This window comes from Paramormyrops kingsleyae, chromosome 2 (assembly GCF_048594095.1).
Source record: "Paramormyrops kingsleyae isolate MSU_618 chromosome 2, PKINGS_0.4, whole genome shotgun sequence".
NCBI lineage: Eukaryota > Metazoa > Chordata > Actinopteri > Osteoglossiformes > Mormyridae > Paramormyrops > Paramormyrops kingsleyae.
In genome coordinates, this window is record NC_132798.1 from 42,795,550 (window position 1) to 42,822,369 (window position 26,820).

At 41.3% G+C, this 26,820-nt stretch overlaps 2 protein-coding genes across 2 annotated transcripts; both read left to right on the plus strand.

The window, feature by feature from the left end:
* Positions 1-265: 265 nt before the first annotated feature.
* Positions 266-8,651, plus strand: LOC140587739 (uncharacterized; the record flags this gene model as incomplete). Its single annotated transcript, XM_072709266.1, has 14 exons — positions 266-1,307; positions 1,565-1,704; positions 1,808-2,012; positions 2,119-2,223; positions 2,338-2,531; positions 2,621-2,762; positions 2,861-3,502; positions 3,773-3,853; positions 4,107-4,192; positions 5,199-5,262; positions 7,635-7,701; positions 7,917-8,071; positions 8,184-8,294; positions 8,476-8,651. Coding segments are annotated over 10 exons (2,649 nt in total), but the record flags the coding sequence as incomplete, so codon positions are not given.
* A 9,242-nt stretch (positions 8,652-17,893) lies between these two features.
* On the plus strand, positions 17,894-26,293 carry LOC140587719 (uncharacterized; the record flags this gene model as incomplete). Its single annotated transcript, XM_072709256.1, has 14 exons — positions 17,894-18,944; positions 19,202-19,341; positions 19,445-19,649; positions 19,756-19,860; positions 19,975-20,168; positions 20,258-20,399; positions 20,498-21,145; positions 21,416-21,496; positions 21,750-21,835; positions 22,842-22,905; positions 25,280-25,346; positions 25,562-25,716; positions 25,829-25,939; positions 26,121-26,293. Coding segments are annotated over 10 exons (2,664 nt in total), but the record flags the coding sequence as incomplete, so codon positions are not given.
* Positions 26,294-26,820: the final 527 nt, after the last annotated feature.

Genomic DNA, 26,820 nt, shown 5'->3' on the forward strand with positions numbered 1-26,820 from the left:
CTTGCAGGTTTCTTCATCAGCAAATGCAACAATTATTGCAGACCCACAGGACACTTTCATTGTCTTTATTGCAGCCAAACAATAATACGCAAAGACCAGTTTAAACATCATGTATCCCAATGCATCAGTGAAACCAAGCCAACCACAACGGAAGCGCATCAGTCACCTCCCGCCTCTCCTGCTCCCTCCTTTACTGCTTCTGAAGCTGCATGTCCCCCTCCCCCAGTCCCCATCCTCCACCCCTCACTTTCTTCATGTTCCTCTGATCCTGGCTCCTCAGCAGCACCAGCACTACCACCCCCTCACCCAAAGAAAGCAGAAAACAGTGAAGTGTACTAGCTGTGGCCTAATCCTTAATAGACGGAACCTACGGATACATCTTCGAAGACGTCACACTCCCATCAAAATGGACATTACGGCACAGAACCACCTCAGTGCTCAGTGTGTTGATTACACAAATGGAGTGTTTGCAGTAGCAAAGTCTTTTATAGCACCCAGCACACCAGTACGTGTCATTAAAAGGACATGGGGTCCTGAACAAAAAACAATGTGTGAGCTGGATATCTGCAGAATTAATGCAGAGTTTGCAGAGAGGTCAAACCTTCGTCCATTTGAGTGCCACCACATTCAGTCCCTCGTGTACTGCCCTCCAGCCAGAATGGACACTCCATCACTTACAGAGGATGTTTTGCAGGTGATGGTACATGACAAGTGGTTTGGGGAAGACAAAAAGGAAAGGTGTTTGGTACGTCAGAGAGAAGCAAATGATGCAGGAGTCCCGTTGTCCTGTCTGGTGACTGTGTGTGGACCCCCCTACAAAAAGCACATTTCTGTATACGAGTCAACTATCTCCTATTACAGCCGGCTTGGCAGAGTGGTGGTAAGGTACAATTCTAAAATCATTTCATGGCATTGTCCTTGCGCGAACCCAAGGCAGTCATGCATACCTAAATATGTTGCCAAGTGGCATTTATTTGAAACAGACCAGGCACTCTTCAGAAAAACCAGAAGTGTGGAGGAGAACATCACAGAACATTTTCCAATTGACATGGAAAGTTTTGACCTAGAAGAAGGAGCTCCATACTCACCTGAAGGCAAAAATCTGTCGCGGATGGTTCAATACATTTTTCATAAGAAGAAACTGCCTGCGATTTTCCCCTCAGACGTGGTCAAGACCATTCATTTCCCTGTGCACTTCATACCATCAGAAACCTTTTGCTCAGAATGTTTAGAGCCCACTCCTCTAAGCGAACCTGTGCTGATTACATCTAAGGCTAAAATCCTAACAATCACTGATGTCATAGAAGGTATGTTCTCTCTTTATTTAAATATTTATTATCGATATTTTAACATTTCATTACTCACTACATGTACTGTAAATGTCAGTGTAGCCATGACTTCCACTATCAGCAGCTTAGCCTCCTTCCCAGCAATTCACACTTGTATGCTTACTGAGATAATTTCATACACTGGCTTTTAGTACTGTGCAAAGTATAGAGACATGTCACAGTGTAAAATGGTGAAAGATAAATGTGTAACATTTACTGGTGCTTGTGTCCATTAGGAATTTCAGTGTACAGAAAATGGTGCTACAGGTGTGGTATGGCATATCGATACCAGGAGTGGACTGATGGTGTCCACAATTTCGATGACCACACACTTCTGTCCATATACATGTGCCATTTTCTACGCAATACACTTCAGGTAGGAACCATGTTCTGTTGTTTTAATCATTTAAAACAATTACGAATACTTTATCAAAATAATATATTGTAAAGCCTTTAAATGTCATACATCAATTTCACAGACTCATCAGGCAGTAGGGAGTGCCATGGATGTGTTGGAGAAGACCTCTGGTAAAACCTATCCATCCAGGGAAAGGGTCCTGCAGGCTTATTTAAGCTTTGAAGCACTGTCAGACCTCGGTTACACATATGCTTGTGTATCGTGTGGTTATCATCCAGTATCTGTTGTGATGGACCTTCATGAGAAGGGCGTTTTTAGCATGCCTGGTAAGTGAACACATTTATTCATTTTCTTAGTCTTACATTGTTTCAAGCACCACATATCCAGCTATGACTGTTTGGAACATGCTTACTTAAGTCTTGCTTTCCTTAGTGAGCAGCATTGAGGAACCATCTCAGACTTTTGATGGAAAGGTAAGTGTTGAAAATTTCTGGGAGATGGTTTCCCTTGAAATGATCAGCCGTGGGTTGGTCCCAAGTAAGTACAGTCCGCACAATGTTCTAGGTGGGATGACAGTATTCTAGCATTTACTTTGTTTATCGTGGAATAATGTACTGTTATGTTAATAATATTTTCTAACATCATTTAAAGGCAACAAGTCAAACCCATTTGTCGTCCATCCCAGTTACCATAGTTGGGCTCCGTGGATTGGTCCTCACACAAGAGATAGGGATGTTGTACTCAACACTGAATACAAAGAAGTGTATTCTGCTTGTAGTGCAAAGGAGGAATCTGAGTTTAACCTCACAGAGGACCGACTGACTGATGAACTTCTTAAGCTCAAGGTACTGAACTTAAGTCAATTTTTGTCAGTTTTGTCAAAGATGTGTGTTTTTGAACCACGCCAGACCAACTATACTAATGTTCATTATAGATGGAAGCTGTGCGTGCTCTGTGCCGACAGTGTGGCATAGACCCCAAAGGCTCACGGATGGACCTGGTAACGAGACTTCAACAAGAAATGAAGAACAGAGCGAGTTATGATAAGGTGTTTTCACAGATCTGGGGAGCTTCTGGTAAGTTGTGTTCTATTACTGAGAGACCGTTTTTACAGACAGTTCTTAGTTTCATTACTTGGAATGGTTGCACTCTGATTTACAGTTTCCTTAAACAGGTGGATGGGCTGTGGTCACCTGTCCTTGTGCTGTGGTGTATGGTGTTAAGTTCAACATAAGGGCTGAGAGCCCCCGGGACTTTGCTGACCTTTTATTGTCGATGAAACATTTTCCAAACATTGTATTATATGATTTTGCGAGAGGGTTGGCAACACATACCAACCTAAGAGATCCAGAATCATTACCCTTCAAACCTCATGGGGGTAGGTTACTTGAGCCTACTGAAGATAACATCAGATGTGCCACTACTGGACAGATAAAAGTGAGCTTGCCATGGCTAGTCACCAAGAAGCCAGTTCCTGATGAAAATGGCCACCCTATAACTGGATCGTCTGAGCATTATGCTCTTTATGATAGATTTCATGAGGCAAACTCAAAAGATGCCAGGGATGTCTTGCGAAAGGTGGAACTGGTCCCAGAGTTACGTGGTTGGATCAACAGCCCGTGTGCTCTTCCAGCTGGAATGAGGAAAAACAATCATTTTCTCAACATGATGACTCCCTCATCGCATGTCTTTTTGATGCGAAATATTTTGTGTCACTACAACAATGCTAGAAATTCAAGAACCATAGAAAGCATGAAGAAGAGATTGGGCAAAGGAGTGGACATACAGTTAAATTCCAATGGTCAGACAGTTTTGGGTATGTATTCCACCCTCATTCTAAATTATTAGTGGTAATGTCATGTTTATGTCATGTTTATGTAATTTTGCTGTCCGGTGCCGTGAAGTTATATTTGTCTTTTAATTGTAGGTGATTCCTCATGTTTATTTTGCAATTTGAAAGATCATAAAGCTATAACTTACAAATCTGTCAGAAATGCTAGACAGCATAGCGTTGATGAGAAATGCATGCAGTACAACCGATTTAACTCATTCTAAATCATTTGGTTTAAAATGTGCTTTTTTGCAGCACCAGCTGAAGCACCAGCCGAACAAGCACAAACAACAACAGCAGCACCAGCTCATGGTATGACAACTGCAGCATCCCCTGGTATGAAGACAATATATATTTTTTGAGGGCCTGGTTGTACAACTTAATAAAAACCTTAACACATCCATGTTTTTTAGAATATGTATACTTATGTATGTTTGCAGTGGGTACTTGATCTGCAGCTAAATGTATACCAACCTTCAGCCACCCTAAGAAAGTGTTATATGCTTCATAAGATGGCTCAGTATCACAGAAATGTGGTGAAACACTTATTTGGTTAATATTTTCATGCATGGTCTGATATGTATGACAGGAGATCTACCAGTGTGCAGTGATGACTGCTGGGGACTACCACATCTGGAGCACACAAGTGCCCGATCGGAAATCAGAGACTCAGAGGTGCATGTTTTATGTTTTGTTCCTCCGTATTTGTTTGTTTGTTTATATATTGATTGACTCATTTGATTGATTGCCGCATGGGCTCTCTTAGTCGCAAATTTGGAAACCATTTAACAATTGGCAACCATTTCATGTAATACAGTTGTCATTGTTTATGGGTGTTATAACTTTTAACATCTAATGTATCGGTTATTATATTATTTATAACTTGGAAACAAACTATTCATTAATCAGTAATACAATTCCTTTTGTGTCATACTTTTTAAATATTTTCTGTGATGCCTCGTAGTGCATGGCATATAAGTGAAGTGATTAGTTGTCATTGACACACCACAGCACACAGTGCACAACAACAAAATGTGTACTCTGCATTTAACCTATATGACACCATGACATTGCAGAGGAGAGCAGTGCTTGGGGGTGGTACCTTGCTCAGGGTACTTCAGTGGCACCTTTCGATTACAAGTGCACTTCCCTATCCATTAGGCCACCACTGACCCTATTACAAACAGCAGCATAATTTAATGGAGTCAGATTAATTGGTCTTAGTGATCTGATCTGAAGGTGGGGATTAGGGTTGTAACGGTATGAGATTTTCACGGTATGATAATCGTCTCAGAAAATATCACGGTTTCGTGGTATACGGTATTAAACTATCATTATTATTAGTATAATCATCAGCTACAATGACCCTTAAATGAATAAAAAGAGATATGGTTTTTGGATGAACATGGTTTATTGTAACAAACTTTTTTTTAATGAAAATAAAAAAAACTTATGGAAGTATGAGTCTAACTTTTGGGGGAAAAATAAATAAAATAAAGCTGCGCATCTCCCATTTGAACAAAATAAGGAATAAGTTATTTCTCTTTATATTAGACAAGAATAAATCAAACTGTCCTTCCTCTTTAACAGCATATATGGGAGAGCAATATGTGCAGGGTCATGTTTGTTAATATTTTCCTGAGATTATCATAGCAGCATGCATTTCTTTGCTTTTTTTCAGGTCAGATTATGATGAAGAAATGTAAGCATGTTGAGATTTTCAGGGCTCAATCTTGACCGCTGAGGTGAGAGAATGTGTCCACTTGTACTAAACACCTATGAGTTTTCAGTTAGTGTATTTGATGATTATTCTTTTAAATAAAATTATAAAATGATCATTAAGTGTTCTCTTGAGAGTAGCTCTGGATATGTTCATGTGTTCACGTCTTCACATAGTGAATGAGACAGCAGACGCTTTAAAAACCATGACCATCATGCAGTGGCGGTTTTAGGCATGGGCGAACGGGGCAGCCGCCCGGGGCGGCACTTTTTCATGTCACGTGGGGGGCGGCACACGAACTTGGAGGAAAACAAAAATAATCTAAATAAAGCGTTTTTCTAGAGGATGGGCGAGCGGAGACGATAAGGGATGAAGTTGGGAGGGCGCCGGGAGGGATTCTATGGGGGGCGGCACACGAACCTGGAGGACAAAATAATCATCTGTGCCGCTGTGTGTGTGTGTGTGTGTGTGTGTGTGTGTGTGTGGGGGGGGGGGGGGTAGTTGGTTAATGAGCAAGCGGCAGCCTTTTTGCGCTGTATATTCACAGACGCACATCGCGATTTAATTTGCTGCACAGCTATATTTTGATTTATTCATCCATCTATCTATCAAATCGGACATTTTACGTGGCATCTGAATTATACTGTAATTGACTCCAATTACATGACTGGATTCCGGGATTCCCTCTGCATCACAGAAATAATACGGCTTTAAGTTATAAATGGAACTTACCTTTATCTTCACGGAGGGATGGTGTTCGCGAATATGGGAGAACATGTTCGACGTATTTCCTCCTTTTGCGGCCACTGTTCGTCCACATTTCTTGCAAACTGGATATCCACCCCACGATCATTTTTCGGATACCCAAAATATTCCCATACTGCAGATTTTAATTTTTTTTTCGGCGGGAAATAGAGATTAGAATTTGCAGCCACTATCGGACATTTTCGCCGCTGTGCATTTATGGGTGGAGTCTAAGCAGTAAAGCGGAAAGAAGTTGCATATACACAGCAGCGCAGGTGAGATCTGGTTTCTTTTTTTTTTTTTCCAAACCGCGGATAGGCAAATGTGCATGATATGATAATCGTACATGTCAATATCACAATAAACCGCCATACCGGTATACCGTTACAACCCTAGTCTTCACATAGTGAATGAGACAGCAGACGCTTTAAAAACCATGATCATCATGCAGTGGCGGTTTTAGGCATGGGCGAACGGGGCAGCCGCCTGGGGCGGCACTTTTTCATGTCACGTGGGGGGCGGCACACGAACTTGGAGGAAAACAAAAATAATCTAAATAAAGCGTTTTTCTAGAGGATGGGCGAGCGGAGACGATAAGGGATGAAGTTGGGAGGGCGCCGGGAGGGATTCTATGGGGGGCGGCACACGAACCTGGAGGACAAAATAATCATCTGTGCCGCTGTGTGTGTGTGTGTGTGTGTGTGTGTGTGTGTGTGTGTGTGTGTGTGTGTGTGTGTGTGTGTGTGTGTGGGGGGGGGGGGGGGTAGTTGGTTAATGAGCAAGCGGCAGCCTTTTTGCGCTGTATATTCACAGACGCACATCGCGATTTAATTTGCTGCACAGCTATATTTTGATTTATTCATCCATCTATCTATCAAATTGGACATTTTACGTGGCATCTGAATTATACTGTAATTGACTCCAATTACATGACTGGATTCCGGGATTCCCTCTGCATCACAGAAATAATACGGCTTTAAGTTATAAATGGAACTTACCTTTATCTTCACGGAGGGATGGTGTTCGCGAATATGGGAGAACATGTTCGACGTATTTCCTCCTTTTGCGGCCACTGTTCGTCCACATTTCTTGCAAACTGGATATCCACCCCACGATCATTTTTCGGATACCCAAAATATTCCCATACTGCAGATTTTAATTTTTTTTTCGGCGGGAAATAGAGATTAGAATTTGCAGCCACTATCGGACATTTTCGCCGCTGTGCATTTATGGGTGGAGTCTAAGCAGTAAAGCGGAAAGAAGTTGCATATACACAGCAGCGCAGGTGAGATCTGGTTTCTTTTTTTTTTTTCCAAACCGCGGATAGGCAAATGTGCATGATATGATAATCGTACATGTCAATATCACAATAAACCGCCATACCGGTATACCGTTACAACCCTAGTGGGGATTGATACACCTTACAAAGTTGATGCTGTAATATTTATCACTCTGATGCATTGTTCTGACCCATATGCATATAAGCCTTTCAGTCTGACAAGCTGGTAGTATCATGACTGCCTTTTTCCAGGTCTGGTGCCCAACGTGATCAAATTGTTTTACACCTGTGCCCTCAGGTGGAGTCAACTCTATGTGATACCATTACAATATGTCATAGTTTTACAATAGTTGTGACAATATAATTTCTTTTAGGAAAATTCAATGTGTTGAAAGCACAGATGGTAGAGGAGGAGGAATGGGTTCCATCTCCATTGAACAGGTATTTATGTAGCTGATCTTACAGCTGAACCTGCTGTTTTTCTCTTTTTTTCTCTGTGCTTACTGTGCTGTACCCTACAAAAATGTGAAAACAATGAGCTTCATTTTAAGCAGTTGGAGTTGGAATGTAGAAGTCATGCTATTTTTGTCTGTTTTTGTTATATTACAGAACTATTGTAAAATAATATTTGCGTGCTTGTATGATTTCTTTCACAGATCCCCCTCGACGTCCTGGAGGATATCCTTTTAGAAGTAGTCCTGTTCGAGGGTGACAAAGCTTTTTTAAAGCTGTCACTTGTTTGTCACCTTTTTTTGGGACTTAGTCGGAAGGGAAACATTCCGTGCCCGAGCGCATTTTCAGTGGCTTGACAGTAGGTATAAAACATATTATGATATTTGAATACCCTTTGAGTTAGGATGTTTGTATTCCCATTAACAAGGGATTTTACTCTAATGAATCATTCTTAAATTTGAAACCTACAGGTGTAGTCCCATGGAAACTGTACAGTGCGGCCTATCAAGCACAATTCCGACGATTGTATCGCCTGGAATGCTGCCAGCACTGTCTAGAGACTTATAAGAACAGCTTACCAGGTATGCATACTGTGTAAGAATGTTGACAATTGTTGCTGAAGTCAGTGGTTGCAAAAAGAAAGTCACCAGAACAATTTATTGTGTGTCAGGTCCTGAATATTTTCTTGAAAGTATGCAATGAAAAACATTGTTGCTCTGTTTTGATACTAAGTATGCTTGCTTATTATTTATTGTCCCATAGGCTACATTGGGCGTGGAAGACGAGGGGAACTTCACACAGCCTGGGTTCTGCAGCGAGTTCTGCAAACACCTTACGGAAGACTTGGGTATGTGAATGGGTGGGTGGGTCAGTGAGTGAGTGAGTGAATGGGTGGGTATGTAAGGAAAATAGCAAATTGGATGACTTTGGAATAAAAAAATAACAGCTACTATGCCTCTGTTTCCTTGTCTACACACAGACTACACACATGACCGAACCACATTTTAAGTTTTATCAGCTTTTCATTAAAAAGCACAGTGGCACCCAATTGTGATGAGTTACTGTATGTGGAAATGAGTGGCACCTCTGTATCATTTGTGAATAATTTGTCATCTCATATCGACATTAAATCATAAGTTTATTTAATTTTAATGTTGGCACAGAAATAAGTTACAGTGCCTTTGGAAATGCAATAAAATGCTCATTTGGAAAACGTTTAACTATCCTTTGTAATTGAGTAAAATTATGATAACTGAATACTTTTATAAGGCACTGTATACTTGATTGCAATGGGTTTTATTACTTTCCGGCTATATTAATACACCAATCAATATGTTAACCAATCATCACAGACAAGCATTACATCGATATCGGATTGAAACTATATTATGGCCATCCTACAGCTACATAAACAAGGGTAAATAGTCCTACTTTCACTGTCCTGGAGAGAGAGAGCGAGAGAGACAGAGATGTAAACATGTAAGCAGCAGCAGAATAAAATAGAAATATGATTTCAGAATGTTTTACTTACTGTATGCAAATGTCATTTTCGAGAAATGTTTGGCTCGCATTATCACCAAATTGATGACAATATCACCATTTACTACAAAACTTTGAACTCAATAATTAACAAAATAATATATAAGAAATAAATTGAGAAACTAAATTTCCTGTTACAGACAATTTATCTTAAAATAGTTTGATGTTCAGAATGCTCCTCACTCCACTTCACGCAACTTTAAAACACGCAAGGACCATGTTAGGCCAAAAGCTGAACAATGTTTGTGGGCAACACTCTTGATTTCCCCAGGAGATCTAGACATAGCATATATGCTCACCTAAAGGATTATTAGGAACACCTGTTCAATTTCTCATTAATGCAATTATCTAATCAACCAATCACATGGCAGTTGCTTCAATGCATTTAGGGGTGTGGTCCTGGTCAAGACAATCTCCTGAACTCCAAACTGAATGTCAGAATGGGAAAGAAAGGTGATTTAAGCAATTTTGAGCGTGGCATAGTTGTTGGTGCCAGACGGGCCGGTCTGAGTATTTCACAATCTGCTCAGTTACTGGGATTTTCACGCACAACCATTTCTAGGGTTTACAAAGAATGGTGTGCAAAGGGAAAAACATCCAGTATGCGGCAGTCCCGTTGGGCGAAAATGCCTTGTTGATGCTAGAGGTCAGAGGAGAATGGTCCGACTGATTCAAGCTGATAGAAGAGCAACTTTGGCTGAAATAACCACTCGTTACAACCGAGGTATGCAGCAAAGCATTTGTGAAGCCACAACACGCACAACCTTGAGGCGGATGGGCTACAACAGCAGAAGACCCCACCGGGTACCACTCATCTCCACTACAAATAGGAAAAAGAGGCTACAATTTGCACGAGCTCACCAAAATTGGACAGTTGAAGACTGGAAAAATGTTGCCTGGTCTGATGAGTCTCGATTTCTGTTGAGACATTCAAATGGTAGAGTCAGAATTTGGCGTAAACAGAATGAGAACATGGATCCATCATGCCTTGTTACCACTGTGCAGGCTGCTGGTGGTGGTGTAATGGTGTGGGGGATGTTTTCTTGGCACACTTTAGGCCCCTTAGTGCCAATTGGGCATCGTTTAAATGCCACGGCCTACCTGAGCATTGTTTCTGACCATGTCCATCCCTTTATGACCACCATGTACCCATCCTCTGATGGCTACTTCCAGCAGGATAATGCACCATGTCACAAAGATCGAATCATTTCAAATTGATTTCTTGAACATGACAGTGAGTTCACTGTACTACAATGGCCCCAACAGTCACCAGATCTCAACCCAATAGAGCATCTTCGGGATGTGTTGGAACGGGAGCTTCGTGCCCTGGATGTGCATCCCACAAATCTCCATCAACTGCAAGATGCTATCCTATCAATATGGGCCAACATTTCTAAAGAATGCTTTCAGCACCTTGTTGAATCAATGCCACGTAGAATTAAGGCAGTTCTGAAGGCGAAAGGGGGTCAAACACCATATTAGTATGGTGTTCCTAATAATCCTTTAGGTGAGTGTATGTGTGTATGTGCACAATGAATGAATGGAATAAGCTGCTACAGTTACATTGAACCATGTGCTTGTGCTCATGTGCACAAGCACACACACACACACACACACACACACGCCGATGGGCTTTAAAGTTTAACTTTAGGTTTGTGAAAGCAGACATAATTATTTCTGTCAGGACCTCGATGTGTATCCAAGCCCCAAAAACACACTAACTCAGGCGTTCACGCAACTTATCGCGAAAAACCAGACAGAAATAGACTTGAAAATTTTAAAGAAAAGACATTAGCGGTTTTTGTTAATGTTTAAAGGTATAAAAAAAAAACCTTTGCTGCCTTTCTTAAATGGCTAGAAAACATTGCCTCAACACTATTAAACACGGAATCCGCTGTTTGTAAACGGTCCGCATTTTACCCTCACCGCTAAAATAGTTGTGCTTGTTTCACACTTTCTCTTGTTTCGCTTGGGTATGCCTCTACTTAAATATTGTGTCTCTAGTTAAAAGTTTGGGACCTGTGTCTCATTCACATAGGCTTTCACATATGCAAATTGCCACCCCTCTTCTGGGCTAATGCCGTACGCTCATTTTGACAACGAATTACCAGCGTTATTCGTTGATTTTTTTTGTCTAAAATGTTTATTATTCACATTGGTAGAAAAGTGCTTCAATACTTTAAAAAAAAGGTCATGGTTTATTTGAAATAACTGGGCACTCCGTTTGTTGCTGCCATATTTTGAAATGGGTTGTCTAAGGAATCCTTATTCTTTGTTTGATGCCCCGGTTTCGGGTAAACATCCGCGACGGTTTATGACTACACCACATGGCCAAAGTGGCCTGCGAACGGACGATCACCCTGATAACAAAATACAACTAAATACATCTTTGTCAGGATGTGGGGGGGGGGAGAGGTCTATGACATTCGGGCTAAATGGGGGCAATAGCTTGGGGAGCCAGCCTATCTCAAAGCCTGTGGCCTGTTTGATTCTACCCCATGTTTCCTCCGTGTATGTCCGCTGTGATATGCTTAACAGACACGTTTGATGGCATTATTCTAACATAGCATGTTGCTAAATACCGCTCACTAGTTCCTACAGCTATTAAATGTATTTAAATGAAATCGGGGCATCTTGTTTAGAATAAAACTAAGAAAATACAGGAGATCGATCTTTCGCGTGTGTTGCTGCCGCCGCCATTTTGAAAGGCGCGTCTGCGTCACTGCGCATGCGCAAGCTTCGCATCCCATAAGGCAGTTATTTCGCCCGCATTGTTCAAACGGGTGGCACGCGCCTGGCCCTGCTCCTTGGATAATGGCAGCCTAGATCACGCTAGCTTTGTGCTACGCTGACGGGACCCAGAGCCGCTATGGATGGATCTTCGCCTTTGGTGAAGTGTTTTTTTTTCTCTTTGACATTGAAATAAAACTGTTAAACTGATTACGGCTTTTTCTCATTTTTAAAAACTTGGGCTAAAGTAGTTGTGCTTGTTTCACACTTTCTCTTGTTTCGCTTGGGTATGCCTCTACTTAAATATTGTGTCTCTAGTTAAAAGTTTTGGACCTGTGTCTCATTCACATAGGCTTTCACATATGCAAATTGCCACCCCTCTTCTGGGCTAATGCCGTACGCTCATTTTGACAACGAATTACCAGCGTTATTCGTTGATTTTTTTTGTCTAAAATGTTTATTATTCACATTGGTAGAAAAGTGCTTCAATACTTTAAAAAAAAGGTCATGGTTTATTTGAAATAACTGGGCACTCCGTTTGTTGCTGCCATATTTTGAAATGGGTTGTCTAAGGAATCCTTATTCTTTGTTTGATGCCCCGGTTTCGGGTAAACATCCGCGACGGTTTATGACTACACCACATGGCCAAAGTGGCCTGCGAACGGACGATCACCCTGATAACAAAATACAACTAAATACATCTTTGTCAGGATGTGGGGGGGGGGAGAGGTCTATGACATTCGGGCTAAATGGGGGCAATAGCTTGGGGAGCCAGCCTATCTCAAAGCCTGTGGCCTGTTTGATTCTACCCCATGTTTCCTCCGTGTATGTCCGCTGTGATATGCTTAACAGACACGTTTGATGGCATTATTCTAACATAGCATGTTGCTAAATACCGCTCACTAGTTCCTACAGCTATTAAATGTATTTAAATGAAATCGGGGCATCTTGTTTAGAATAAAACTAAGAAAATACAGGAGATCGATCTTTCGCGTGTGTTGCTGCCGCCGCCATTTTGAAAGGCGCGTCTGCGTCACTGCGCATGCGCAAGCTTCGCATCCCATAAGGCAGTTATTTCGCCCGCATTGTTCAAACGGGTGGCACGCGCCTGGCCCTGCTCCTTGGATAATGGCAGCCTAGATCACGCTAGCTTTGTGCTACGCTGACGGGACCCAGAGCCGCTATGGATGGATCTTCGCCTTTGGTGAAGTGTTTTTTTTTCTCTTTGACATTGAAATAAAACTGTTAAACTGATTACGGCTTTTTCTCATTTTTAAAAACTTGGGCTAAAGTAGTTGTGCTTGTTTCACACTTTCTCTTGTTTCGCTTGGGTATGCCTCTACTTAAATATTGTGTCTCTAGTTAAAAGTTTTGGACCTGTGTCTCATTCACATAGGCTTTCACATATGCAAATTGCCACCCCTCTTCTGGGCTAATGCCGTACGCTCATTTTGACAACGAATTACCAGCGTTATTCGTTGATTTTTTTTGTCTAAAATGTTTATTATTCACATTGGTAGAAAAGTGCTTCAATACTTTAAAAAAAAGGTCATGGTTTATTTGAAATAACTGGGCACTCCGTTTGTTGCTGCCATATTTTGAAATGGGTTGTCTAAGGAATCCTTATTCTTTGTTTGATGCCCCGGTTTCGGGTAAACATCCGCGACGGTTTATGACTACACCACATGGCCAAAGTGGCCTGCGAACGGACGATCACCCTGATAACAAAATACAACTAAATACATCTTTGTCAGGATGTGGGGGGGGGGGAGAGGTCTATGACATTCGGGCTAAATGGGGGCAATAGCTTGGGGAGCCAGCCTATCTCAAAGCCTGTGGCCTGTTTGATTCTACCCCATGTTTCCTCCGTGTATGTCCGCTGTGATATGCTTAACAGACACGTTTGATGGCATTATTCTAACATAGCATGTTGCTAAATACCGCTCACTAGTTCCTACAGCTATTAAATGTATTTAAATGAAATCGGGGCATCTTGTTTAGAATAAAACTAAGAAAATACAGGAGATCGATCTTTCGCGTGTGTTGCTGCCGCCGCCATTTTGAAAGGCGCGTCTGCGTCACTGCGCATGCGCAAGCTTCGCATCCCATAAGGCAGTTATTTCGCCCGCATTGTTCAAACGGGTGGCACGCGCCTGGCCCTGCTCCTTGGATAATGGCAGCCTAGATCACGCTAGCTTTGTGCTACGCTGACGGGACCCAGAGCCGCTATGGATGGATCTTCGCCTTTGGTGAAGTGTTTTTTTTTCTCTTTGACATTGAAATAAAACTGTTAAACTGATTACGGCTTTTTCTCATTTTTAAAAACTTGGGCTAAAGTAGTTGTGCTTGTTTCACACTTTCTCTTGTTTCGCTTGGGTATGCCTCTACTTAAATATTGTGTCTCTAGTTAAAAGTTTTGGACCTGTGTCTCATTCACATAGGCTTTCACATATGCAAATTGCCACCCCTCTTCTGGGCTAATGCCGTACGCTCATTTTGACAACGAATTACCAGCGTTATTCGTTGATTTTTTTTGTCTAAAATGTTTATTATTCACATTGGTAGAAAAGTGCTTCAATACTTTAAAAAAAAGGTCATGGTTTATTTGAAATAACTGGGCACTCCGTTTGTTGCTGCCATATTTTGAAATGGGTTGTCTAAGGAATCCTTATTCTTTGTTTGATGCCCCGGTTTCGGGTAAACATCCGCGACGGTTTATGACTACACCACATGGCCAAAGTGGCCTGCGAACGGACGATCACCCTGATAACAAAATACAACTAAATACATCTTTGTCAGGATGTGGGGGGGGGGAGGTCTATGACATTCGGGCTAAATGGGGGCAATAGCTTGGGGAGCCAGCCTATCTCAAAGCCTGTGGCCTGTTTGATTCTACCCCATGTTTCCTCCGTGTATGTCCGCTGTGATATGCTTAACAGACACGTTTGATGGCATTATTCTAACATAGCATGTTGCTAAATACCGCTCACTAGTTCCTACAGCTATTAAATGTATTTAAATGAAATCGGGGCATCTTGTTTAGAATAAAACTAAGAAAATACAGGAGATCGATCTTTCGCGTGTGTTGCTGCCGCCGCCATTTTGAAAGGCGCGTCTGCGTCACTGCGCATGCGCAAGCTTCGCATCCCATAAGGCAGTTATTTCGCCCGCATTGTTCAAACGGGTGGCACGCGCCTGGCCCTGCTCCTTGGATAATGGCAGCCTAGATCACGCTAGCTTTGTGCTACGCTGACGGGACCCAGAGCCGCTATGGATGGATCTTCGCCTTTGGTGAAGTGTTTTTTTTTCTCTTTGACATTGAAATAAAACTGTTAAACTGATTACGGCTTTTTCTCATTTTTAAAAACTTGGGCTAAAGTAGTTGTGCTTGTTTCACACTTTCTCTTGTTTCGCTTGGGTATGCCTCTACTTAAATATTGTGTCTCTAGTTAAAAGTTTTGGACCTGTGTCTCATTCACATAGGCTTTCACATATGCAAATTGCCACCCCTCTTCTGGGCTAATGCCGTACGCTCATTTTGACAACGAATTACCAGCGTTATTCGTTGATTTTTTTTGTCTAAAATGTTTATTATTCACATTGGTAGAAAAGTGCTTCAATACTTTAAAAAAAAGGTCATGGTTTATTTGAAATAACTGGGCACTCCGTTTGTTGCTGCCATATTTTGAAATGGGTTGTCTAAGGAATCCTTATTCTTTGTTTGATGCCCCGGTTTCGGGTAAACATCCGCGACGGTTTATGACTACACCACATGGCCAAAGTGGCCTGCGAACGGACGATCACCCTGATAACAAAATACAACTAAATACATCTTTGTCAGGATGTGGGGGGGGGGGAGAGGTCTATGACATTCGGGCTAAATGGGGGCAATAGCTTGGGGAGCCAGCCTATCTCAAAGCCTGTGGCCTGTTTGATTCTACCCCATGTTTCCTCCGTGTATGTCCGCTGTGATATGCTTAACAGACACGTTTGATGGCATTATTCTAACATAGCATGTTGCTAAATACCGCTCACTAGTTCCTACAGCTATTAAATGTATTTAAATGAAATCGGGGCATCTTGTTTAGAATAAAACTAAGAAAATACAGGAGATCGATCTTTCGCGTGTGTTGCTGCCGCCGCCATTTTGAAAGGCGCGTCTGCGTCACTGCGCATGCGCAAGCTTCGCATCCCATAAGGCAGTTATTTCGCCCGCATTGTTCAAACGGGTGGCACGCGCCTGGCCCTGCTCCTTGGATAATGGCAGCCTAGATCACGCTAGCTTTGTGCTACGCTGACGGGACCCAGAGCCGCTATGGATGGATCTTCGCCTTTGGTGAAGTGTTTTTTTTTCTCTTTGACATTGAAATGAAACTGTTAAACTGATTACGGCTTTTTCTCATTTTTAAAAACTTGGGCTAAAGTAGTTGTGCTTGTTTCACACTTTCTCTTGTTTCGCTTGGGTATGCCTCTACTTAAATATTGTGTCTCTAGTTAAAATTTCCGGACTTGAAATGCCCTTAGATTCAGAACATGAGAAGGGTAACACATTGAATAGACTAAAATGAAATTGGGTATGCCTCTACTTAAATATTGTGTCTCTAGTTAAAATTTCCGGACTTGAAATGCCCTTAGATTCAGAACATGAGAAGGGTAACACATTGAATAGACTAAAATGAAATTTGAATAAATAAATCATGTATATATGTTTTGTTTTAGGGCGTAACACTAGAAAACGCAGACGGTACGTTTTGCTGCTAGGTTGTTTCTCTTTTGTTTCAGGGACCGCAGGTCTGGGCCTTATGTCCTAAAAATTATATGACAATATTGCAAAATATTTATCACAAATGCATATGTAGAAAACAGACTACGACAGGTGCTTTTGAGTTTTTCTGATTATGATGACCGAATTGTTTTATTAAGAGTTATGGAGTATGTGACCGATATATTATTAAATTACACCAACAACCTCAATGGTATTTATGTAAAAATAGTATATTATGATTGTTAATTATGCAGATGTTTAGGCTATATTATGATGCTCAGGATACTCAAGTTAATGCTGATGATATGAATGCTCTATAAGATATTTTATCGATATCACAGCCTGATAACCTTACAAGCTGCATTACTTCTGCATGCATGTTATGTTGTTAGAATGAGCGTGCACCTCAGAGTAACAGTAAGTTTACACAATGTTTTATTGTTTATGTTTTAAAGCATCCAACGCATTTACAGGCCAGTCCTGATGCAACAAGGTTTTGCCTAGACGGTGTGTTCAGATGCCCATGCTGCACTTATGCAACTGACCAACAATTCAAATTTACAACACACATTCAGAGCCACGTGAGACATGCAGTACAGCATAGAGGTAATTCCTAATGATGTTTATTGGTCTATTGATTTTGGTGGTTTTAAAACATACACATGCTTAAATGTAGAATGCACTTCTTACAATCAAGATAGACAAAATGATGTGGAGTTCCTTAGTGGGAGTCCCTGAAGTCATGTGAATATTGGTAAGCTAATTTACCTATGTTTGTGTTTTGTTTGACACTGTAACTTTCTGATCAGCTACTCCTGACCTCACTCCCCCAGTCCCGTTCTGTGTATACCTTTCTTTTCTGTTGATAGCTTTGGTCTTCATGTTGCCGTCTTGCAGGTTTCTTCATCAGCAAATGCAACAATTATTGCAGACCCACAGGACACTTTCATTGTCTTTATTGCAGCCAAACAATAATACGCAAAGACCAGTTTAAACATCATGTATCCCAATGCATCAGTGAAACCAAGCCAACCACAACGGAAGCGCATCAGTCACCTCCCGCCTCTCCTGCTCCCTCCTTTACTGCTTCTGAAGCTGCATGTCCCCCTCCCCCAGTCCCCATCCTCCACCCCTCACTTTCTTCATGTTCCTCTGATCCTGGCTCCTCAGCAGCACCAGCACTACCACCCTCTCACCCAAAGAAAGCAGAAAACAGTGAAGTGTACTAGCTGTGGCCTAATCCTTAATAGACGGAACCTACGGATACATCTTCGAAGACGTCACACTCCCATCAAAATGGACATTACGGCACAGAACCACCTCAGTGCTCAGTGTGTTGATTACACAAATGGAGTGTTTGCAGTAGCAAAGTCTTTTATAGCACCCAGCACACCAGTACGTGTCATTAAAAGGACATGGGGTCCTGAACAAAAAACAATGTGTGAGCTGGATATCTGCAGAATTAATGCAGAGTTTGCAGAGAGGTCAAACCTTCGTCCATTTGAGTGCCACCACATTCAGTCCCTCGTGTACTGCCCTCCAGCCAGAATGGACACTCCATCACTTACAGAGGATGTTTTGCAGGTGATGGTACATGACAAGTGGTTTGGGGAAGACAAAAAGGAAAGGTGTTTGGTACGTCAGAGAGAAGCAAATGATGCAGGAGTCCCGTTGTCCTGTCTGGTGACTGTGTGTGGACCCCCCTACAAAAAGCACATTTCTGTATACGAGTCAACTATCTCCTATTACAGCCGGCTTGGCAGAGTGGTGGTAAGGTACAATTCTAAAATCATTTCATGGCATTGTCCTTGCGCGAACCCAAGGCAGTCATGCATACCTAAATATGTTGCCAAGTGGCATTTATTTGAAACGGACCAGGCACTCTTCAGAAAAACCAGAAGTGTGGAGGAGAACATCACAGAACATTTTCCAATTGACATGGAAAGTTTTGACCTAGAAGAAGGAGCTCCATACTCACCTGAAGGCAAAAATCTGTCGCGGATGGTTCAATACATTTTTCATAAGAAGAAACTGCCTGCGATTTTCCCCTCAGACGTGGTCAAGACCATTCATTTCCCTGTGCACTTCATACCATCAGAAACCTTTTGCTCAGAATGTTTAGAGCCCACTCCTCTAAGCGAACCTGTGCTGATTACATCTAAGGCTAAAATCCTAACAATCACTGATGTCATAGAAGGTATGTTCTCTCTTTATTTAAATATTTATTATCGATATTTTAACATTTCATTACTCACTACATGTACTGTAAATGTCAGTGTAGCCATGACTTCCACTATCAGCAGCTTAGCCTCCTTCCCAGCAATTCACACTTGTATGCTTACTGAGATAATTTCATACACTGGCTTTTAGTACTGTGCAAAGTATAGAGACATGTCACAGTGTAAAATGGTGAAAGATAAATGTGTAACATTTACTGGTGCTTGTGTCCATTAGGAATTTCAGTGTACAGAAAATGGTGCTACAGGTGTGGTATGGCATATCGATACCAGGAGTGGACTGATGGTGTCCACAATTTCGATGACCACACACTTCTGTCCATATACATGTGCCATTTTCTACGCAATACACTTCAGGTAGGAACCATGTTCTGTTGTTTTAATCATTTAAAACAATTACGAATACTTTATCAAAATAATATATTGTAAAGCCTTTAAATGTCATACATCAATTTCACAGACTCATCAGGCAGTAGGGAGTGCCATGGATGTGTTGGAGAAGACCTCTGGTAAAACCTATCCATCCAGGGAAAGGGTCCTGCAGGCTTATTTAAGCTTTGAAGCACTGTCAGACCTCGGTTACACATATGCTTGTGTATCGTGTGGTTATCATCCAGTATCTGTTGTGATGGACCTTCATGAGAAGGGCGTTTTTAGCATGCCTGGTAAGTGAACACATTTATTCATTTTCTTAGTCTTACATTGTTTCAAGCACCACATATCCAGCTATGACTGTTTGGAACATGCTTACTTAAGTCTTGCTTTCCTTAGTGAGCAGCATTGAGGAACCATCTCAGACTTTTGATGGAAAGGTAAGTGTTGAAAATTTCTGGGAGATGGTTTCCCTTGAAATGATCAGCCGTGGGTTGGTCCCAAGTAAGTACAGTCCGCACAATGTTCTAGGTGGGATGACAGTATTCTAGCATTTACTTTGTTTATCGTGGAATAATGTACTGTTATGTTAATAATATTTTCTAACATCATTTAAAGGCAACAAGTCAAACCCATTTGTCGTCCATCCCAGTTACCATAGTTGGGCTCCGTGGATTGGTCCTCACACAAGAGATAGGGATGTTGTACTCAACACTGAATACAAAGAAGTGTATTCTGCTTGTAGTGCAAAGGAGGAATCTGAGTTTAACCTCACAGAGGACCGACTGACTGATGAACTTCTTAAGCTCAAGGTACTGAACTTAAGTCAATTTTTGTCAGTTTTGTCAAAGATGTGTGTTTTTGAACCACGCCAGACCAACTATACTAATGTTCATTATAGATGGAAGCTGTGCGTGCTCTGTGCCGACAGTGTGGCATAGACCCCAAAGGCTCACGGATGGACCTGGTAACGAGACTTCAACAAGAAATGAAGAACAGAGCGAGTTATGATAAGGTGTTTTCACAGATCTGGGGAGCTTCTGGTAAGTTGTGTTCTATTACTGAGAGACCGTTTTTACAGACAGTTCTTAGTTTCATTACTTGGAATGGTTGCACTCTGATTTACAGTTTCCTTAAACAGGTGGATGGGCTGTGGTCACCTGTCCTTGTGCTGTGGTGTATGGTGTTAAGTTCAACATAAGGGCTGAGAGCCCCCGGGACTTTGCTGACCTTTTATTGTCGATGAAACATTTTCCAAACATTGTATTATATGATTTTGCGAGAGGGTTGGCAACACATACCAACCTAAGAGATCCAGAATCATTACCCTTCAAACCTCATGGGGGTAGGTTACTTGAGCCTACTGAAGATAACATCAGATGTGCCACTACTGGACAGATAAAAGTGAGCTTGCCATGGCTAGTCACCAAGAAGCCAGTTCCTGATGAAAATGGCCACCCTATAACTGGATCGTCTGAGCATTATGCTCTTTATGATAGATTTCATGAGGCAAACTCAAAAGATGCCAGGGATGTCTTGCGAAAGGTGGAACTGGTCCCAGAGTTACGTGGTTGGATCAACAGCCCGTGTGCTGAACAGCTCTTTGCTGGAATGAGGAAAAACAATCATTTTCTCAACATGATGACTCCCTCATCGCATGTCTTTTTGATGCGAAATATTTTGTGTCACTACAACAATGCTAGAAATTCAAGAACCATAGAAAGCATGAAGAAGAGATTGGGCAAAGGAGTGGACATACAGTTAAATTCCAATGGTCAGACAGTTTTGGGTATGTATTCCACCCTCATTCTAAATTATTAGTGGTAATGTCATGTTTATGTCATGTTTATGTAATTTTGCTGTCCGGTGCCGTGAAGTTATATTTGTCTTTTAATTGTAGGTGATTCCTCATGTTTATTTTGCAATTTGAAAGATCATAAAGCTATAACTTACAAATCTGTCAGAAATGCTAGACAGCATAGCGTTGATGAGAAATGCATGCAGTACAACCGATTTAACTCATTCTAAATCATTTGGTTTAAAATGTGCTTTTTTGCAGCACCAGCTGAAGCACCAGCCGAACAAGCACAAACAACAACAGCAGCACCAGCTCATGGTATGACAACTGCAGCATCCCCTGGTATGAAGACAATATATATTTTTTGAGGGCCTGGTTGTACAACTTAATAAAAACCTTAACACATCCATGTTTTTTAGAATATGTATACTTATGTATGTTTGCAGTGGGTACTTGATCTGCAGCTAAATGTATACCAACCTTCAGCCACCCTAAGAAAGTGTTATATGCTTCATAAGATGGCTCAGTATCACAGAAATGTGGTGAAACACTTATTTGGTTAATATTTTCATGCATGGTCTGATATGTATGACAGGAGATCTACCAGTGTGCAGTGATGACTGCTGGGGACTACCACATCTGGAGCACACAAGTGCCCGATCGGAAATCAGAGACTCAGAGGTGCATGTTTTATGTTTTGTTCCTCCGTATTTGTTTGTTTGTTTATATATTGATTGACTCATTTGATTGATTGCCGCATGGGCTCTCTTAGTCGCAAATTTGGAAACCATTTAACAATTGGCAACCATTTCATGTAATACAGTTGTCATTGTTTATGGGTGTTATAACTTTTAACATCTAATGTATCGGTTATTATATTATTTATAACTTGGAAACAAACTATTCATTAATCAGTAATACAATTCCTTTTGTGTCATACTTTTTAAATATTTTCTGTGATGCCTCGTAGTGCATGGCATATAAGTGAAGTGATTAGTTGTCATTGACACACCACAGCACACAGTGCACAACAACAAAATGTGTACTCTGCATTTAACCTATATGACACCATGACATTGCAGAGGAGAGCAGTGCTTGGGGGTGGTACCTTGCTCAGGGTACTTCAGTGGCACCTTTCGATTACAAGTGCACTTCCCTATCCATTAGGCCACCACTGACCCTATTACAAACAGCAGCATAATTTAATGGAGTCAGATTAATTGGTCTTAGTGATCTGATCTGAAGGTGGGGATTAGGGTTGTAACGGTATGAGATTTTCACGGTATGATAATCGTCTCAGAAAATATCACGGTTTCGTGGTATACGGTATTAAACTATCATTATTATTAGTATAATCATCAGCTACAATGACCCTTAAATGAATAAAAAGAGATATGGTTTTTGGATGAACATGGTTTATTGTAACAAACTTTTTTTTAATGAAAATAAAAAAAACTTATGGAAGTATGAGTCTAACTTTTGGGGGAAAAATAAATAAAATAAAGCTGCGCATCTCCCATTTGAACAAAATAAGGAATAAGTTATTTCTCTTTATATTAGACAAGAATAAATCAAACTGTCCTTCCTCTTTAACAGCATATATGGGAGAGCAATATGTGCAGGGTCATGTTTGTTAATATTTTCCTGAGATTATCATAGCAGCATGCATTTCTTTGCTTTTTTTCAGGTCAGATTATGATGAAGAAATGTAAGCATGTTGAGATTTTCAGGGCTCAATCTTGACCGCTGAGGTGAGAGAATGTGTCCACTTGTACTAAACACCTATGAGTTTTCAGTTAGTGTATTTGATGATTATTCTTTTAAATAAAATTATAAAATGATCATTAAGTGTTCTCTTGAGAGTAGCTCTGGATATGTTCATGTGTTCACGTCTTCACATAGTGAATGAGACAGCAGACGCTTTAAAAACCATGACCATCATGCAGTGGCGGTTTTAGGCATGGGCGAACGGGGCAGCCGCCCGGGGCGGCACTTTTTCATGTCACGTGGGGGGCGGCACACGAACTTGGAGGAAAACAAAAATAATCTAAATAAAGCGTTTTTCTAGAGGATGGGCGAGCGGAGACGATAAGGGATGAAGTTGGGAGGGCGCCGGGAGGGATTCTATGGGGGGCGGCACACGAACCTGGAGGACAAAATAATCATCTGTGCCGCTGTGTGTGTGTGTGTGTGTGTGTGTGTGGGGGGGGGGGGGGGGGGGGGTAGTTGGTTAATGAGCAAGCGGCAGCCTTTTTGCGCTGTATATTCACAGACGCACATCGCGATTTAATTTGCTGCACAGCTATATTTTGATTTATTCATCCATCTATCTATCAAATCGGACATTTTACGTGGCATCTGAATTATACTGTAATTGACTCCAATTACATGACTGGATTCCGGGATTCCCTCTGCATCACAGAAATAATACGGCTTTAAGTTATAAATGGAACTTACCTTTATCTTCACGGAGGGATGGTGTTCGCGAATATGGGAGAACATGTTCGACGTATTTCCTCCTTTTGCGGCCACTGTTCGTCCACATTTCTTGCAAACTGGATATCCACCCCACGATCATTTTTCGGATACCCAAAATATTCCCATACTGCAGATTTTAATTTTTTTTTCGGCGGGAAATAGAGATTAGAATTTGCAGCCACTATCGGACATTTTCGCCGCTGTGCATTTATGGGTGGAGTCTAAGCAGTAAAGCGGAAAGAAGTTGCATATACACAGCAGCGCAGGTGAGATCTGGTTTCTTTTTTTTTTTTTCCAAACCGCGGATAGGCAAATGTGCATGATATGATAATCGTACATGTCAATATCACAATAAACCGCCATACCGGTATACCGTTACAACCCTAGTCTTCACATAGTGAATGAGACAGCAGACGCTTTAAAAACCATGATCATCATGCAGTGGCGGTTTTAGGCATGGGCGAACGGGGCAGCCGCCTGGGGCGGCACTTTTTCATGTCACGTGGGGGGCGGCACACGAACTTGGAGGAAAACAAAAATAATCTAAATAAAGCGTTTTTCTAGAGGATGGGCGAGCGGAGACGATAAGGGATGAAGTTGGGAGGGCGCCGGGAGGGATTCTATGGGGGGCGGCACACGAACCTGGAGGACAAAATAATCATCTGTGCCGCTGTGTGTGTGTGTGTGTGTGTGTGTGTGTGTGTGTGTGTGTGTGTGTGTGTGTGTGTGTGTGTGTGTGTGTGTGTGTGTGTGGGGGGTAGTTGGTTAATGAGCAAGCGGCAGCCTTTTTGCGCTGTATATTCACAGACGCACATCGCGATTTAATTTGCTGCACAGCTATATTTTGATTTATTCATCCATCTATCTATCAAATCGGACATTTTACGTGGCATCTGAATTATACTGTAATTGACTCCAATTACATGACTGGATTCCGGGATTCCCTCTGCATCACAGAAATAATACGGCTTTAAGTTATAAATGGAACTTACCTTTATCTTCACGGAGGGATGGTGTTCGCGAATATGGGAGAACATGTTCGACGTATTTCCTCCTTTTGCGGCCACTGTTCGTCCACATTTCTTGCAAACTGGATATCCACCCCACGATCATTTTTCGGATACCCAAAATATTCCCATACTGCAGATTTTAATTTTTTTTTCGGCGGGAAATAGAGATTAGAATTTGCAGCCACTATCGGACATTTTCGCCGCTGTGCATTTATGGGTGGAGTCTAAGCAGTAAAGCGGAAAGAAGTTGCATATACACAGCAGCGCAGGTGAGATCTGGTTTCTTTTTTTTTTTTCCAAACCGCGGATAGGCAAATGTGCATGATATGATAATCGTACATGTCAATATCACAATAAACCGCCATACCGGTATACCGTTACAACCCTAGTGGGGATTGATACACCTTACAAAGTTGATGCTGTAATATTTATCACTCTGATGCATTGTTCTGACCCATATGCATATAAGCCTTTCAGTCTGACAAGCTGGTAGTATCATGACTGCCTTTTTCCAGGTCTGGTGCCCAACGTGATCAAATTGTTTTACACCTGTGCCCTCAGGTGGAGTCAACTCTATGTGATACCATTACAATATGTCATAGTTTTACAATAGTTGTGACAATATAATTTCTTTTAGGAAAATTCAATGTGTTGAAAGCACAGATGGTAGAGGAGGAGGAATGGGTTCCATCTCCATTGAACAGGTATTTATGTAGCTGATCTTACAGCTGAACCTGCTGTTTTTCTCTTTTTTTCTCTGTGCTTACTGTGCTGTACCCTACAAAAATGTGAAAACAATGAGCTTCATTTTAAGCAGTTGGAGTTGGAATGTAGAAGTCATGCTATTTTTGTCTGTTTTTGTTATATTACAGAACTATTGTAAAATAATATTTGCGTGCTTGTATGATTTCTTTCACAGATCCCCCTCGACGTCCTGGAGGATATCCTTTTAGAAGTAGTCCTGTTCGAGGGTGACAAAGCTTTTTTAAAGCTGTCACTTGTTTGTCACCTTTTTTTGGGACTTAGTCGGAAGGGAAACATTCCGTGCCCGAGCGCATTTTCAGTGGCTTGACAGTAGGTATAAAACATATTATGATATTTGAATACCCTTTGAGTTAGGATGTTTGTATTCCCATTAACAAGGGATTTTACTCTAATGAATCATTCTTAAATTTGAAACCTACAGGTGTAGTCCCATGGAAACTGTACAGTGCGGCCTATCAAGCACAATTCCGACGATTGTATCGCCTGGAATGCTGCCAGCACTGTCTAGAGACTTATAAGAACAGCTTACCAGGTATGCATACTGTGTAAGAATGTTGACAATTGTTGCTGAAGTCAGTGGTTGCAAAAAGAAAGTCACCAGAACAATTTATTGTGTGTCAGGTCCTGAATATTTTCTTGAAAGTATGCAATGAAAAACATTGTTGCTCTGTTTTGATACTAAGTATGCTTGCTTATTATTTATTGTCCCATAGGCTACATTGGGCGTGGAAGACGAGGGGAACTTCACACAGCCTGGGTTCTGCAGCGAGTTCTGCAAACACCTTACGGAAGACTTGGGTGTGTGAATGGGTGGGTGGGTCAGTGAGTGAGTGAGTGAATGGGTGGGTATGTAAGGAAAATAGCAAATTGGATGACTTTGGAATAAAAAAATAACAGCTACTATGCCTCTGTTTCCTTGTCTACACACAGACTACACACATGACCGAACCACATTTTAAGTTTTATCAGCTTTTCATTAAAAAGCACAGTGGCACCCAATTGTGATGAGTTACTGTATGTGGAAATGAGTGGCACCTCTGTATCATTTGTGAATAATTTGTCATCTCATATCGACATTAAATCATAAGTTTATTTAATTTTAATGTTGGCACAGAAATAAGTTACAGTGCCTTTGGAAATGCAATAAAATGCTCATTTGGAAAACGTTTAACTATCCTTTGTAATTGAGTAAAATTATGATAACTGAATACTTTTATAAGGCACTGTATACTTGATTGCAATGGGTTTTATTACTTTCCGGCTATATTAATACACCAATCAATATGTTAACCAATCATCACAGACAAGCATTACATCGATATCGGATTGAAACTATATTATGGCCATCCTACAGCTACATAAACAAGGGTAAATAGTCCTACTTTCACTGTCCTGGAGAGAGAGAGCGAGAGA